This window comes from Mycteria americana, chromosome 23 (genome assembly GCF_035582795.1).
Source record: "Mycteria americana isolate JAX WOST 10 ecotype Jacksonville Zoo and Gardens chromosome 23, USCA_MyAme_1.0, whole genome shotgun sequence".
Classification (NCBI taxonomy): domain Eukaryota; kingdom Metazoa; phylum Chordata; class Aves; order Ciconiiformes; family Ciconiidae; genus Mycteria; species Mycteria americana.
Genome location: NC_134387.1, coordinates 5489585 through 5504703, shown reverse-complemented (window position 1 = coordinate 5504703; position 15119 = coordinate 5489585). Strand labels below are relative to the sequence as shown.

The window sequence follows — 15119 nt, the reverse complement described above, 5'->3', positions numbered from 1 at the left end:
CGCGGGGAGCCATGTGTGCGCGGCCTCACATGGCTCCTGCCTGGAACAGCTGACTCAGGGCTGGAGGGGGCCAGGGATGGGGGGAGCCCGGCGGTGACCAGGGGCAGGGGACACCCGGACCCCCGCTGCAGAGGGGCCAGCCTGCAGGAGGGTGCTGCTCTGCCAAGGACCCCCAAAACAGCCAGCTTGGGGGGGGGGGGGGGGGGGGAAGAAATGAGGGCAGCCCCAGGGATGGCATCGGCATCGGCATCAGCATCCTCCCCCAAGAAGGGCAGCGGTCCCCGGGTTGGCTGCAGTGGGGTAAAATGAGGTGGGAAAGGGGCAGGGAGGGAGGTGGGGGGGCTGGGGGAGCACGGCTGGGCCGCTCGGTGCCACCGGCACGGGTCTGGGGGGCTCAGCTGGTGCCCAGCCCCAGCAGCAGCACGGGGGAACGGACGAGGATGCCGAGGGGTGGGTGCAGGGGGGCACCGGGGACGGCACCCAAAGCAACCAGCGGCTCCCATTAATGAGTAACAGCCTCCGCTGCCTCGCGACCCGGCCCTCCCCGGGGAGCACGGCCAGGGCTGCCGCTGCCCGCAGCGCCCGGCCGCGGCAGCCCCCGAGTGCCGACCTTGGCACCGGCTCACGCCGACTCCGGGGCTGCTGCCCCCCAGGAACGGGCAGTGCCTGTCCCGGGGGCACCAGCTGCCTGGGGTTCAGTGTCACGCTTCCCTGGAGCATCAGACACGAGAGGGGACACCCCCGTGTCACCCGGTCCCCCCGCCAGCTCTCAGGGACGCGGGCAGGAGAGCAGGGAAGCCCCAGGAGGGGAGTGGGGGGCCCGGGGGGCACAGTGGGGCAGCTGGCAGGGGCTGCCGGCCGGGGGCCGGTGACCTGACCCTCGCTCCCGCTAATGCCTTTCCAGCGGGGAAGCTGCTTACCGGGACGCGAGGTTACCGGCTTACGTGACCTCCTGCAACCCCTGTACGCTGCCGGGGTACGCTTCACCCCGCTCCGGTGGGGACAGACCCTGCCCCAGGGTGAGATGGGGGGGGACCGGCAGCGGTGCCAGCCAGCGCTCGGCCCCCCGGCTCCCTCCCCGGAGGGGTCCACGGCCACGGCCAGGCGAGCTCAGGTCAGCCACTTAATTCCCGGGCTGGGGCATTGCCAGCCGAGGGAGATTACGGCTCTGCTGACTGCAGCCTGGCACAGGCCCGCGAGCTGACACAGCTGGGATCAGCGCTGGCACTGGAGAGGGCTGCCTTGGCCCTGGGGGGACGGGCTGCACCACCCCGGGGAAGCTTTTGTCCCCTCCTTGGGTTTCTCTCCCCCGGGGAATACGCAGGATGCTTGCCAAAACAGGGGGCAGGCGCCAGGACTCCTGGTTCCCTTCCCAGCGCTATCTTAGAAGGCGCTGGTGCTCGTGCCTCGGTTTCCCCAAGCTGGGAAAACAGAGTGGTCCCCACTGACCTCCCATCCTGGGGACGGACGACGCTCAGGCTCCGACGCTGCTGCCATCTCACTCGCAGCGTGTGTCCCCAGCCAGCCCTGGGACCAGGGGGCTGCGCTCCCCCGTGCTGGGGGAACCCCACTACCCAGCTCGGCATCCCAGCACCGGTACCCAGGGCAGGCAGGCAGCCCCAGCAGCCTCCCCGGGCTGTATCCTTGGAGGAACCGCGCTCCCTAAGCGGCTTTAGGGGGATTACGGGCAGCCCCCTGGCCCTCGCGCTGTCCCCACCCACCCTTCCTTCTCCGCTGCTTTAAGTAATCGTCTCTGGGACAGTTTTACGTGGCTAATCCAGCCACCTCCACCTAATCTGCTCCAACACCCCTGCCCGGCCCAGGCCACCCCCCTGCCCGGCTCTGCGCTGGGATGGCTGCCTTCCCTGGGGGGGCTGCAGGCAGGGGCAGACGCTCTCCCTGCCCTGGGAAGACCCCCAAAGGCAGAAAGCAGCCGGGGGCTAAAAATAAAGCTGGCCTGAGGGGTGAGGGCAGGAAGGATTGGGAGCGAGGGGATTGATGCCAGAGAGCAGGGCAGCAGGGGACAGGAGGGCTCCCAGGGGCAGGGGAGGCAACAGGAGCAGCGTTGTCACCTTGTGCCACCCTGCCTGCCCCACAGAGGCTTTGTGCCCCACGTCCTCCACCTGGGCAGGGGACAAGTCCCCCGGGGGAAGGAGCAAAGGGAGCCGAGAGCCCCGGGTGAGATCGGGGAGCCCCAGCAGGGAGAGGGCAACCGCCCGTGGCCAGGGCCGTCAGGACAAGCCAGGGCTGGTGGCCAGGACGGGGACATCTGCCCGCAGCTCTGGCTGCGTGCCGGGGACTCGGGTGTCCCAGCGGGGCCACGGCTGCTGCTGCCACGCCGTGGGGGACACGGCTTCTGCAAGGAGAGGCCGAGACGCGTCCCTGCACCCTCAGTCCTGCTCTGCCCCATGGAGACCCAAGCACTGCACCCTCCCACAGCCCCACGCACCCCAGAGGGTCCCACACAGCCCCAGCTTCCCGGGGAAGGGGACAGCATTTAAGCAAAGGGGACAACTCCTGTTTCTGAAAGTCCGAAATAACATTTATTTTCCCCATGTACAAAACCTCCTGTCTGGGAGGGGAGAACATTAAAAGCCACGTGGTGCCAGGCAGGGCACGGTCAGGTACCGGGACCCCGGTTTCAAGTACGGGGGTGTCAGTCTGCAGCTGGGACGGGGGGGACCTTGGGCAGGGGCCGTGTCTTTGGCTTCAGAGGACAGACAGGACAAGGCACGTCCCCTCGCTGGCTCCCAGGGGAGAGGGGATGTGGGGAGTAAGGCATCACGGCAGCAGGGGTGGGGGGGGCCCCCAGCAGAGCCCGTAGTGTTCGTGGGGTGGGAGAAGAGGGAGGGGGGGCCAGACCCTGTGGGAGAGGCGCCGGCGCCGACCCACAGCAGCGGGGTCTGGGGGGGTGGGCACGGCCGGGAGCCGAGCCGCCCTCCCCTCCGCGAGGCAGCTGGAGGTGCACAGTGCAGCCGGGCAGGCGCAGAGGTCGGAGAAGGTATTTACAGTGTAATGCAGGGGGGAGCTCCCTCCCCGGGGCCGGGGACGCACGAACCGTGGCTCCCTCCTGGTGCTGCAGCAGCAAACTCGTGTTAAGACTCCTGGCAGAGGGTTTCCCCGGGGCCGTTAGCTGTCCTGCTCCGGCGGAGCCGCTTTCTTCCTGATCCGGCTGCGCAAGAGCCGGGAAGAGCCCTGGGCAGGGGGAGGGATGGGTCAGGTCTCCCTCACCCCAGCCCCACACCATCACATTCCCCCCCCCGCCACGGTACCTCTTTGCCCAGCATCGTCTTCTTCGCCGCGCGCAGGCTATGGCTGCGGGAGAGGGGCTTGCGGTTCCGGCCGCGGGGCGAAGACTCGGGCGAGACCTTCGAGTCCGACCAGAGCTCCTCGTCCTCCGTCTCGCTCTCGTACTGCTGGCTGGCCGAGGGCGTGCTGTAGGCTGAGGACAGGGGGGGAACATGACAGCTCCTGGCATGGTCGTCCCCCCCCCCAGAGGCCTCGCTCGAGCCCCCCACCGCTGTGATCCCCGCCCCCAGCTCACCCAGCAGCTGCCTGCGGCTCTCCTGCTCCTCCAGGTACAGGGGGTCCCGGTAGTGCACGGGGGCCTCGTCGGGGATGGAGCGCAGGTCCTGCATGCTGAAGCTGCGGAGCCGCCCGGCCAGCGCGCCCTGGCTCTGGGGGGGGACACAGAAAGGATGGAAGCAAGCTCCACGGGGCAAACCCCAAAGTGCCGGGGCACCCAAACGTGGGGCCAGGCACCAACAGCCCAGGGCGATGCAATCCAGGGCAGAGCTCTGCACCCAGAGACCCCTCTCCCGACACCCGCGCCACCGAGGCCACCCATGCGGGGGTAGCAGTTTCCTCCCGGGATCCCTGGGGCGGAAGCATCCTCAGGGATGCTCAGAAGCATCCTCAGAGCAGCCTGCCCCGTTGCCGATACCTTGGTGGCTGCCTGGACCGCGGCCGTGGCTGCCATGTTGAGGCCCCTCTTGCCGAAGCGCACCACCGTCTCGTAGCTGCGCTCCCTGGCCTGGGCGATGTACATGTCGATCTCCTGCCGAGACAACCGCGGCGGTGCCGAGCGTGCACAGCACCACGTCCCAGGGCATCGCCGGGAGCCCAGGGTCCTGCCCAGCCCCTGGCCAGCCCCCCAGGGTGTGTGGGACCCCTCCCCAGAGCCAGGCAGCCCTTACCTTCTCCTTGCGGGACAGCGTGGGGTGCACGAATTTGCGGTAGAGCAGGCTGGCCCCCCGGGTGTAGGGGGAGAGGAGCCAGATGACGAAGGCCATCTTAATCTCGTAGTAGAAGGGAAACCTGCCGGAGAGGGGGAGAAGATGGGGGCGAGCAGATGCCGGGTGGGTCCAAGGGCACGTCCTGCTCCCTTGCAGGAGGGACGGTGCCTCTCCCCCTCGCATCAGGCCTGGAGACCCCACGCAGGGTCTGCCTAGAGCCAGGCAGGCAGCAGGGCAGCCCCGTGCCCCTCTCCTTGCAGGCAGAGGGGGGAGGCAGCCCCCTTCCTCCCCCTCCCCAGGGCACGGGGACCCCGACAGACCCACTCCCCCGCCGCGGCAGCGCCCGCACACCGGCCTCACCAGGAGATGAGCAGGTCGGTGAAGGTCTCCGTGGCCATGAAGAGCGCAAAGACGATCCAGTACATCATCCAGCGGACCTGCGGGGAGCGGGCGAGCCTGTCAGCCCGGGGCTGGAGCCCGGGAAGGAGCTGCCCAGGCACCCTACTCACGTATTCCCGGATGTTTTTGGTCTTCACAGCCTTGTAGGAAGCATAGGCAGGGTACAGCATGCCGAAAACCAGCCTGTAACGGAGGGGGGGGGTGAGGCATGCGGGCCAGCCCGCACAGAGCAGCGGCAGCAGGGAGTAGCAGAGCTGCCTGCCCCAGCGCCGCAGCTTGGCCTCCAGCCCCTCCAGCACCATGCCAGCCCCGGAGCCACCGGGGAAAAGAGACGGAGCCACCGCAGAGAGCCGGCCGCGAGCACGGCGTCGCTCCCACGAACTCGCCCACAGCCACGGGGACCGGCCCAACCTGTCAAGGCAGCGGCAGGAGGCACGGCGCAGGCTCGGCGCGGCGGAGCGGAGGCGACGGCCGGACGAGCCCGGCCAGGAGCGGCTCAGCTCCCTCCGAAAGAAGGATCGGCCCCGCTGGCATCCCGGCCGGAGCGAGGCGCGGGGCCAGTGCCAACCTCTCAGCACGTGGGCGAGGTGCCATCCCCAAACAGGCATTTGGTGGCCCGGTGACTCGGCCGCTGCCAGCCCGGCTGCGGGCCACGGGCAGGGAAATCGCTCGCCTGCAGCGTGGCATCGCGCCTGCCTTCGGCCGGGCTCACCCCGGCCACCCCCCGCATTCACCTGACCTGGGGCCGGGGGTGCCCCCTCCCCTCCCCTCCCTGCTGCCCACGGGGGACCGCTTGGCCACCGGCCACCCAGCCCTGCTAGCCACAGCGCGGGAGCCAAGCGGGCCTGGCTGCTGAGTGGCAAAGGACCCCAGGCCAAGCTCGCCCTCCCCAGGGACGGGCCGGGGGCCGGAGCAGCCCCGGGACCAGGACACCCACCCACTTCCATGGGGGTCCCCCCGGTTGCCCCCATACCCCGGGTCGCCCACCACCAGCCCGCCCCCCCCCCCCCAATTCCTGCCGGGGGCCGCTCCGCTCAGCCCCCCGCTGCGGGACCGGCACAGGGAGCCCCCCGGGGGGGGGCTGCCCGTTAACCAGAGACCCCCGGGGGCCGGCTCAACCCCGGCCCCGCAGCCCCCCCCGGTGCACCGGGCCCCCCCCGGCCCCCACTCACACAATCGCCCGGCTGAGCATCCAGGACACCATGGTGCGGGCGGGCCCGCGGGCCCGGGCCCTGGCGGGCAGCCCCGGGCGGGCGGCTCCGCGCTGTCCCGTCCCCTCCCTCCCCCCGGGACCCTCCGGGACCCCCGGACCCTTTGGGACCCCCCGGGACCCCCCGGAAGCGAATACAACAACTTGAATGTTGCAGCCGCCGGCTCCGCGCATGCGCCCCAACGGCTCCCGCCGCCCGCCCCGCCGCTCTTAAAAGGGCCGCGTCGGCTCTTAAAAGGGCCGCGCCCCACAAGGGTAGCGAGGGGGTCCGGTGTTTTGTGCCTCTGCCCACCAAAATCGTTGGCTTTGTATTATTTTTTTTTTTTTCGCAGCAAGCAGGCAGGGAAGGAAGAGAAAAGAGCCTTTGCGTGATGTTGGGGGCTTCTTTTTGGTTTTGGAGGGCGTGTTTTTGTGGGGTACGTGCGCAGCGTGGGGCGTGGGGAGCATCCCACGGGGGTGCGAGAGGTCAGGGAGGGCAGGGCTGCGGGAGCTGGGAGTTTGGGCGGAGGTGGGAGCGCTGCTGGGTCATGCCAGAGGAGTCAGATGTGCTGGCACCGCCCTGACGTGTTGATTCAGCAGGGTTTAGCCTCAGCCACTGCAAAATCCCCTCCCTGGCGCACCTCACTTGGGCTTTACGTGCGCGCTTAACCTTAAGCACCCACTCGGGCGTGTTGCTGAACCAGGGCCAGAGCTCTGCGGCAGGCGTGGATCCCTGCAAGATGCTCAGGAGAAAATAGAAGCTGCTTCTTCTTCCCAGAACCGGAGCGGGGCTCAGAGTCCTCTGTACTGGACCTGGCATCGCCTCCCTGGGCCGCCTTCCCCTTGGCCACGCATCCCCAGCAGTGGTCCAGGGCACCCCGGCTCCCCCATCCCAATCACGGCCGCTGTCGGGGTGCCAGCACCCCTCTGCAGCTGCTCCCTGTGCTTCCCACCTTTCCCGGTAAGGGAAAATCCGCCCTTTCCCGGTAAGGAAACCGAGGCAGAGAAGCGTGGCGATGCCCTGCTGCCGCACCGGCGAGGGCTGGGCTGCAGGGCTGGGCACCCTGCCCTGCCTTGCACCAGGGGCTGCACCGGGGAAGGGACCAGCTTCGGGCCCTGCAGCCACTGAGGTCAAACCCGGCTCCCAAAAGCCGGCTGTGCCCCGGGGTGCCTGTTACCTTTGAGAGGATCTTTATTTGGGAGCTTAATTGGTGGTTTTTCACATGCATATTTATATACCTGGGGGACAGGGAAATGCTCCCCTGGAAAACCAGCCGGGTGGCTGCTGGGTGCTGGTGCAGCTCGGGGTGCAGCAGGCTCCAGCGGGGACTCCCCTCCCTGGGGAAACACCTCCTGCTTCCCCCCAGCTTCCCCCCCCCTCGCCACGGGCCGAGGCATCTGCAGCAAAAAAGACCAGGCAAGCCACGTGCAGGGCCTGGAGGACCCTAAAACAAAGGGTTCCCCCCTCCTGGGCTCGGTGGGGCTTGTGTAAGGAAAGGGGTGCTGCGGGACCCCGGCTGGAGCGGGACCCCCAGGCAAGGGCACGCCAGCCGTGGCTGGACACAGGGCGGCTGGACGCACGGCAGCTGTGGGCGGACGCGGGCAGGGCTGGGTGTCACAGTGTGTTTATTGTGGGGAGCGTTTCGGCGGGCACGTACGCCTCGGGTACGGCTGGCACGCTGGGTCCTGCCCGGCCGTGGGGCTGCAGGGGGACACGGGCAGAGGGAGCTGCTGGACATGCATGGAGGGGGATGGGAGCAGGCCAGCCCGGCTTCTGCGGGTGGTGGCAACGCCTCGGCAGCATCCCACCACCCTGGAGCATCCTGCTGGCCTGGAGCATCCCATCCGCCTTGGGGCATCCCATCCGCATCTGCCTCGGAGCATCCGACCCACCTCAGGTATCCCATCCACCTCGGGGCATCCCATCCGCATCCACCTTGGAGCATCCCACCCACCTTGGGTATCCCATCTGCATCCACCTCAGAGCATCCCATCCACGTTGGGTATCGCATCCACCTTGGAGCATCCCATCCACCTTGGAGCATCCCATCCACCTTGGAGCATCCCATCTGCATCCACCTCAGGGCATCCCATCTGCATCCACCTCAGAGCATCCCATCCACGTTGGGTATCCCATCCATTTTGGGGCATCCCATCCGCATCCACCTTGGAGCATCCTGTCCACCTTGGAGCATCCCACCCACCTTGGGTATCCCATCTGCATCCACCTCAGAGCATGCCACCCACCTCAAGCATCCCATCCACGTTGGGTATCCCATCCACTTTGGGGCATCCCATCTGCATCCACCCTGGAGCATCCCACCCACCTCAGGTATCCCATCCACATCCACCTCGGAGCATCTCATCCACCTTGGGTATCCCATCTGCATCCACCTCAGAGCATCCCACCCACCTCGAGTATCCCATCCACTTTAGGGCACCCCATCCCCATCCACCTCGGAGCATCCCATCCACCTCAGAGCATCCCACCCACCTCGGGTATCCCATCCACTTTGGGGCATCCCATCCCCATCCCCTCCGGAGCATCCCATCCAGCCCTGGCAGTCTGGCCCTGCCTCTGCACATCCCTACCTGTCGCCCCGCTCCCGTGCCCCCAGACCTCCCTGCCGCAAGCCTCCAGTCCACTGCCTGAGTGGGCAGAGGCACCCGTGCCCCCCCCCATCCCTGCCCGCCCAGCCAGCACCCCGGAGCAGGCACCCGAGGGCACGGGTCTGCAGGGCGAGGGGTGTCCCACCCTCCTGCCCGCGTCCCACGGGCTGCTGGACGGGGTGGCTGCGGGTGCTGCACGTGGGGACGCCGGGCGTACTGGGGGGAAACTGAGGCCCGTGGCTTCCCCTGGCAGCGGGGCCGCGGGGCTGGGTGCTGCCCTGGGGGCGATTCGAGGGGTGGGCGAATGTGGGGGGCCGGGAGCGGGGTCGGCACCGGGCTGTGACCGTGGGGCAGAGTCGGCTGCAGGCAGGAGGAAGGGGCTGGCGGGCGCATGCGTGTCCTCGGGCAGGAGCGGGCAGCTCTCGGGGGAGGCGAGAGCCTCGTCGGGGCCGTGCGGGCAGCCCGGGCTCTGCCTCCCTGCTAGAGGCTGAGGTCCACCACCACGTGCCGGTAGACCAACGTGTTGGCTTTGAAGCTGGGAGCCAGGAGGAGCTGCACATCGGCAGCCGGCACGTAGCGGAAAGCCCGCGGCGCCTGCACCGATAGCTCCTGAAACTTGACGAATTTCTGCTTCTCCTCTTCCCACAGGTAGACGTGGGTGAAGGAGAAGTCACTGCCCAGGGCCAGGTACTGCCGCTGCTCCACCAAGAAGGGCTGCATCACCATGGAGCCGCGGGACGGCAGCGTCTGGAGCTCAACGAAGCGCTGCCCTTCCCATCGCACCACCTTGGAGTCACCGATGTAGCGGCTGAGGCAGAGGAATTGGTCCCGCTTCACCCTGAAATGCTTCACCATCTGCACGTCCAGCATCTCCCCTACCTCTCCCTGGGGCGTGAATTGCTTCTGCGCCCGGCTCCACTGGTAGATGACGGGGGCTTGGGAGCTGCTGGAGATGATCAGCCGGGGTTTGCCGTCGTTCTCCACGTATTCCACGTCGGTGTCGCGGTGCCAGGCGTGGAGGGCTTGGTGGGAGTAGAAGCCGTTCTGGTTGAGGCGGTAGAGGCTGGTGGAGCCCGCCTTGGAGCTGTCAGCGATGACAAAGTACCAGTCGCCTTCGATCTGGAAGGCCTCGATGTCGTTGGGCTTGCGGGTCTTCTGGCTGTCGATGTCTTGGATCTTGATGAACTTGTCCACGGCCGTGTCCCAGCGGTAGATGTAGGAGCCGCCGAAAAGCTGGGCCACCACCACGTACAGCTGGTTCTGTGCCACGATGGGCTTGCAGTGCACCGCCGAGTGAGCTGCCAGGCAGGACCGCGTCACGCCGGGGCCGTGCCCTTCACGAATCACCCAAACGGGGGGGCGGGAGGGGGGGGGGGGTCCCAACCGGGGAGGGGACCCCGGGCTGGATGCCTTACCGGGGATGCGGTCGAAGTCGCGCAGCTTGCGCTCCACGTAGTCCCATTTGAGGACGGTGCAGCTGCTGGCGCCGGGCTGTGCCAGGGCGACGTACAGGTCGCTGGCGTAGGTGAAGGGCTCGGCCGACACCGACTGGAAGGGCAGGACCTGGTGCACCACGAAGTCTGCGGGGAGAGGCCGTGGTGAGGGTCCGGGTGCCCGGGAATGAAGTGACGGGCGGCCACGGTCCCTTACCCGTGGTGATGCACTGGAAGTCACCGAGTGCCAGGTCCCGGATCCGCTGGCCCTCGAACTGCCCGGGGCTGCTGCAGAAGACGGCGGGGACCGTGGTGTTGGTGCTCTCCAGCCACTCCACCAGCCACTTGATCTTGCAGTCGCAGGCCAGCGTGTTACCCCGCAGGTCCCTGCCGAAGACGGCGCTGAGTCACGCCCGGCGCCAGCAGAGCACCCTGCCCAAACCCCGAGCACCGGGACGGCACCCTCTCGGCAGCCCCGGGGGTCCCCGGCGCTGCGGCAGCCTTACAGGTCGCTGAGGATGTCCAGTGGCTTGAAGAGGTCCCGGGGCAGCGTCTGCAGGTTGTTGTTGGCCAAGGACCTGGGGGATGAGAGGGGCCGTGGAGGTGACACAGCCCCGGCGAAGGGGCAGGCGGGCAGAGCTGTCCCCTGTGTCCCCAGGGAACGTGGGGGGACCCCCCCCCCAGTACTCACAGGTGGGTCAGGGACTTGAGCCCACGGAAAGTGGCCTTCGAGAGCGCCTGGATGTCGTTGTTCTCGATGAACCTGGGGCGGGAGGAGATGGTGGCACGGCTGCCCCCAGGGGACTGGTCCCTGAGAATACCCCTGCCCTCCCCAGGGCCGTCCCCGTCCCCGTGTCCCCGTCCCCATCCCACGCACAGGTACTGGAGATGTGAGAGGCCGGCAAAGGCGTTGTCCCCGATCAGCGTGAACTTGTTGGAGTTGAGCAGGCTGCAAAGAGAGGGGGGAGGCGTTAGCAGCGGGGTCGGGCAGGACGGGCACGGGTGGGGGGGGGACATCGGGATGCCCGGCCGCTGGCACGGGAGACGTACAGGAACTGCAGCGAGGGGATGTGGGCGAAGGCTGCCTCTCGGATCTCCGTGAAGGCTGCGTTCACCATTGTCCTGCCAGCGAGACGAAGCTTCAGGGCGATGCGGGAGAGGGGACGGCGGGGGGGGGGGGGGGGGGTGTCCGCCATCCCCGAGGGACACCACCCCTGCTGTCCCCTGCTGCGTGCCGGTGCAGCCCCCCGCAGCCGTGGGAGAGCGGCCCCAGCAGCAACCCTGCCTGCTGGGGGTGGCACAGAGGGGACAAGGCGCTCGGCCCCACAGCATCCCCCCGGGGCTGGCACCCACCCCACGCATGCCCACGCCCTGCGGCACCCCCCGGCCCGGGGGCACACGCACGTACACGCACACGCATGCTTGCACGCACACGTGCATCCACCACGCACACGCTCGCACGCCCGTGGAAGGCTCCGGTGTACTGCTGTGTCCCCAGGGAGCGTGCATGGGGACCCGCCAGCCGTGTCCCCTTGGGGCTCTGGTCCCCAAGGTCACGGCAGACGGGGAGCACGGTGGGGACAGGCTGCAGCCCTGCTCCGTCTGTCGCTGATGGATGGCTGCGTGCGCAAGGAGACCTGCCGCTGCCGCAGGACGTGGGGACCGGTCCCGGGGTGTCCCCAGCCTGCTCCTTCCCCCAGGAGACCCCCGCACTGCCCGTACCCCACACCGCCACGCATTTGCCCCCGACGCGGCACAAAGAGGCTGTCCCTGCCACCCCAGGGCAGCCAGCAGCCCCTGCCAGCCCTGCACCTCGGGGACATGACCTGCTCCCCGTCCCCATCCCTCTGCCTGGGTACTCACAGCGAGATGACCTCGGGGGGCAGGTTCCTGGGCACGGCTTTGGAGTCCACGCAGAAAGCTGTGTCCCGGGTGCAGGAGCAGCTCGGGGGGCAAGGGGGTGGCCGGGGGGGCCGCCGACCCCCCGCCGGTAGCCAGAGCCAGGCCAAGGCGAGGAGGAGGAGAGCGGAGAGCTGGCCCCTCAGCATCCTCCTCCCGCGCCGCAGCTCCATCGCCCTGGCCTAGCCCTGCTTTCTCCTCCGGAGCTGGTCCCTCTCCTCCTGCTGCGCCCGGGAGCCGCGGCAAAGCCTTTTTCCTCTTCTCCTTCCCCGGAGATTTCAGCGTGGAGGGGAAGCGACGGTGGCAGCGGAAGCTGCCGGTGCCCGCCGCGCTGCTCTGCAGCACACCATGCTCCTGTGCTGCGGGAAGAAGGGAGGGAGGGAGGGATGCGGCTGAGTGACAGCACGAGCATCCATGAGGACGCGTGTCCTCACCAGCGTGCGGGCGTGCAAAAGAGGGGGGGGGGGGTCCACGCCACGGGGGCGGCCGCTGGGAGCTGGGTGGTATCGGGGTGCACCGGGATGGGGGACAAGAGGGTACCTGCAGGGGCGATGCCACCGCGGGCTCTCCCACCCCGTTGCTTCACCCGCCTGCCCGTGCTGCAGCGCTGCCCGCACCAGCTCCCTGCCTGGCCTGGCAGCGAGCGCTGCCGGGTGGCGGCGGGCACCCGTCCGTCCGTCCCGTCCCAGGCACGGTGCTCCCGGCCAACAATGAGCCCAGCCAGCTCCTTCCCCGGGCTGGGGGGGGGGGGGAGGGAACGCAGCTGCCCGTGCACGGGGCTGCAGGGGTGCAGCACCCCCGGAGATGAGTGCTAAGGGTGCCGGGCCCTTGGGCAGAGCCCGGGGCTGAGTGCAGAGGGTGGGCACGCTCTGCCTGCCCGCTGTTTGCCTTGGCACCCCCACGGTGCCGGGAAAATGCCGGGAAAGGGCTCTCGGAGGCTTCACGCCCCCTCCTCGGCTCCTCTCCGGGCTCAGCAAACAGAGCACAAGTGGCACCTTGGCAGTCAGGACAGCCCCAGCCTCCTCCCACCCACCCGGGGACCCTATAAATCCCCCCGGTTCCGGCTGGCAAAGGGACAGGAGCCGCACAGCGAGGGAGGGCGAGATGGACGGCAGCTCCAAAGAGGCGTTGATGGAGGAGGCACCTCCGGTAAGGAGCACCCATCACCCAGCCCAGGGAGCCGGTGTGGGGCTGAGCACCGGCTGCCTTCCCCAGCCCCACGCCGGCAGCTCAGCCGGGCGGTCCCCTGTGTCCCCAGACGTACACAGCTTCCACCCGCCGGCCCTGCATCCCCCACCAGCTCAAGTGCCTCCTGATCGTGGTGGTGGTGGTGGTCATCCTCGTGGTGATCATCGTCGCCTTCCTCCTCCTGGGGCTGCACATCACCGAGACGCACGCCGAAACGGTGAGGCAGCGCCGGGGAGGGAGCCACGGTGCCGCCGGGTCCGGTGACGGGTTTGGGAATGGCACCAGCCGCCGGCGCTTTGCAGGGATGGGGTTTAGACCCCGCAAAGCTCCCTGACCCCCCCTCCGCCTGGCAGGTCTTGCGAATGACCATCCACGGCCTGGATGGCGAAGGGACCCCCCAGCACCTCTCCATGAGCAAGAAGGAAAGGACGGGGACGTTCGCCGTGCGGGACGGGCTCAACGCCTCCGCCATGGTGGTCTACGACTACAGCAAGGTGTGCGGGCACGATGGGGGGGGTGGCGGTGGCGGGGACGGGGCTGAGCTGACCCGGGTCTGTCTGCAAGCAGCTGCTGGTCAGCTACAGGTCCTGGCACCACCGTGCCTGCTACATCACCCGCGTGGACAAGGACAACATCCCGGGGCTGGACGCCGTCGCCGAGACCTTCCAGCGCCGGCAGGTGAGCAGGGGGTCAGCCCAGCCCGGCCCCTGCGTCCTGGGCAGCCGGGGCGAAGCGCGGGGCTGCTGGGCTCGTGGCAAGCGGCCGCTGGAGGGGAGGCTGCTGGTGGCCAAGGATGGCAGCCCTCCCCCCTGTTCTCTCTCCTGCAGGCTGAGATGAAGGAGGCTGGGGACAACGCCATGCCCCTGGCCGACCGCTCCATCCTGGGCACCACCGTTAACATCCTCTGCAGCACCGTCCCCGTCTACTGGGCGTAGCGCAGACCTCTTGGGAGGACGGGACGGCGAGATGGGGATGTCACTGTCCCCATGCTCCCCGCGTTGCCTTCCAGGCGGGATGCCGGGATGCCTGGGCATCTCCTCCTCCACGGCTCCATCCCACGCAGCTGCCCCGTTGTCGGGGTCCTCTGTCCACAGCCGCTCGGCACCGCGGCTTTCCCATTGCACTTGCAATAAACAAGTGGGATTTGCTTTGGGATTCACGCTCCTGTCTGCAAAGTAAAGCCTGTGCCCCTGCCTCCGCGTGCTGCTCTCGTCCTTCCCCCCCGCGCTGGCCGAACGGCCCTTCCCGGGGTGCCGGGGAGAGGTGGCACGGTGCCCCGGTGACATCTGCCCGTGGGGTCCAGCGTGGGTAGATGCATCCTTCGTATCGATGTGCTCAGCCCAGCCTCGGGCAAGGAACACGGGAGGGCTCAGACACCCGCTCCCCGGGACAGCGGCACGCACCCCCACGTTGCACGCCGTGCTCCCGGGCTGCGTGGCCGGTGTCCCCACACGTGCCCTGCCGCTTTGCACGGGGAGAGGACGAGATGGCAGGGGCAGCCTCTGCACCTCCAGCCCACGGGCACAGGCAGCGCGCCCAGCCAGCCCCGGCACCCCTGCGGGGCCTGGGCCACCCCTCTGGGACAGGTCCCCATCCTCGTCCCCTCCATGTGCAGACGGGGACAGAGGGACTGTGCCACATCCCCGGTGAGAGCCAAGCCCTGGGCTGAGCGAGGCATCCGCAGACACCACAATCCGCTTGCTCCGGCTCCCCTCCATCCCTTGGCCGCTCCCCATCCCCATCCTCTGCCCCAAAGCAGCCGGGAGCATCCTTGGGGGGCACCCCCAAGCGCTGCACCGGAGAACGGGGGATCGACGGGGCTGGGAGGGAGAAAAGAGACCCCGGGAGGACCCGGGCCAGCCCTCCCAGGGGCACAGCAGCGCTGGGCACCGTGATTTAACTTTTCGGTGGGTGCTAACTCGGGGCTGTCCCCAGAGCCACTGCCACGGGCAGCGAGGAGGGTCGCAGCTCCCGGGGGTTGACGCTTTGCTGGGAACGGGAGGGGAACGTCACGTTGCCATGTGTCGACACAGGGCCAGCAGCTCTGCTCCCCGAAATGTCCTGACCCTGCGTTACCCTGGCAAGGAGCTGGGTTAGGAAGGGTGCACACGGCTGAGGAAGGCGATAGGGGCTCCCGCAGCCTCTCCTGCACAAGGCGTTAGAGAG

The 15119-nt window shown here is 68.5% G+C and overlaps 3 protein-coding genes across 3 annotated transcripts; 1 reads left to right on the top strand and 2 right to left on the bottom strand.

The window, feature by feature from the left end:
* Positions 1–2526: 2526 nt before the first annotated feature.
* Positions 2527–5954, bottom strand: REEP4 (receptor accessory protein 4). Its single transcript, XM_075523611.1, has 8 exons — positions 5807–5954; positions 4745–4817; positions 4596–4672; positions 4197–4317; positions 3944–4057; positions 3545–3677; positions 3273–3442; positions 2527–3195 (listed from the first exon to the last, which is right to left on the bottom strand). The coding sequence occupies exons 1-8, from the start codon at positions 5836–5838 to the stop codon at positions 3130–3132; spliced, it is 786 nt and encodes a 261-aa protein (XP_075379726.1). The 5' UTR covers positions 5839–5954; the 3' UTR covers positions 2527–3129.
* Positions 5955–8913: 2959 nt separating this feature from the next.
* Positions 8914–11938, bottom strand: LGI3 (leucine rich repeat LGI family member 3). Its single transcript, XM_075523525.1, has 8 exons — positions 11730–11938; positions 10917–10988; positions 10744–10815; positions 10558–10629; positions 10373–10444; positions 10084–10253; positions 9849–10013; positions 8914–9731 (listed from the first exon to the last, which is right to left on the bottom strand). Exons 1-8 carry the CDS (start codon positions 11936–11938, stop codon positions 8914–8916), a joined length of 1650 nt encoding a protein of 549 aa, XP_075379640.1.
* A 931-nt stretch (positions 11939–12869) lies between these two features.
* Positions 12870–13888, top strand: LOC142420199 (surfactant protein C-like). Its single transcript, XM_075523836.1, has 5 exons — positions 12870–12914; positions 13024–13170; positions 13307–13447; positions 13521–13631; positions 13781–13888. The coding sequence occupies exons 1-5, from the start codon at positions 12870–12872 to the stop codon at positions 13886–13888; spliced, it is 552 nt and encodes a 183-aa protein (XP_075379951.1).
* Positions 13889–15119: the final 1231 nt, after the last annotated feature.

Excerpts from the sequence above, each read along its gene's own strand:
- REEP4 (XM_075523611.1), bottom strand. The coding sequence starts at position 5,838 with ATGGTGTCCTGGATGCTCAGCCGGGCGATTGT. Across the intron at positions 4,673-4,744 it reads CCAAAAACATCCGGGAATAC|GTCCGCTGGATGATGTACTG; the intron begins GTGAGTAGGGTG and ends CGCTCCCCGCAG. Across the intron at positions 3,678-3,943 it reads CGGTCCAGGCAGCCACCAAG|AGCCAGGGCGCGCTGGCCGG; the intron begins GTATCGGCAACG and ends GTCCCCCCCCAG.
- LGI3 (XM_075523525.1), bottom strand. The coding sequence starts at position 11,938 with ATGGAGCTGCGGCGCGGGAGGAGGATGCTGAGGGGCCAGCTCTCCGCT. Across the intron at positions 10,630-10,743 it reads CTCTCACATCTCCAGTACCT|GTTCATCGAGAACAACGACA; the intron begins GTGCGTGGGATG and ends CTCCCGCCCCAG. Across the intron at positions 10,254-10,372 it reads CTGGACATCCTCAGCGACCT|GGACCTGCGGGGTAACACGC; the intron begins GTAAGGCTGCCG and ends CGTCTTCGGCAG.
- LOC142420199 (XM_075523836.1), top strand. The coding sequence starts at position 12,870 with ATGGACGGCAGCTCCAAAGAGGCGTTGATGGAGGAGGCACCTCCG. Across the intron at positions 12,915-13,023 it reads TGATGGAGGAGGCACCTCCG|ACGTACACAGCTTCCACCCG; the intron begins GTAAGGAGCACC and ends CTGTGTCCCCAG. Across the intron at positions 13,448-13,520 it reads TGGTCTACGACTACAGCAAG|CTGCTGGTCAGCTACAGGTC; the intron begins GTGTGCGGGCAC and ends GTCTGCAAGCAG.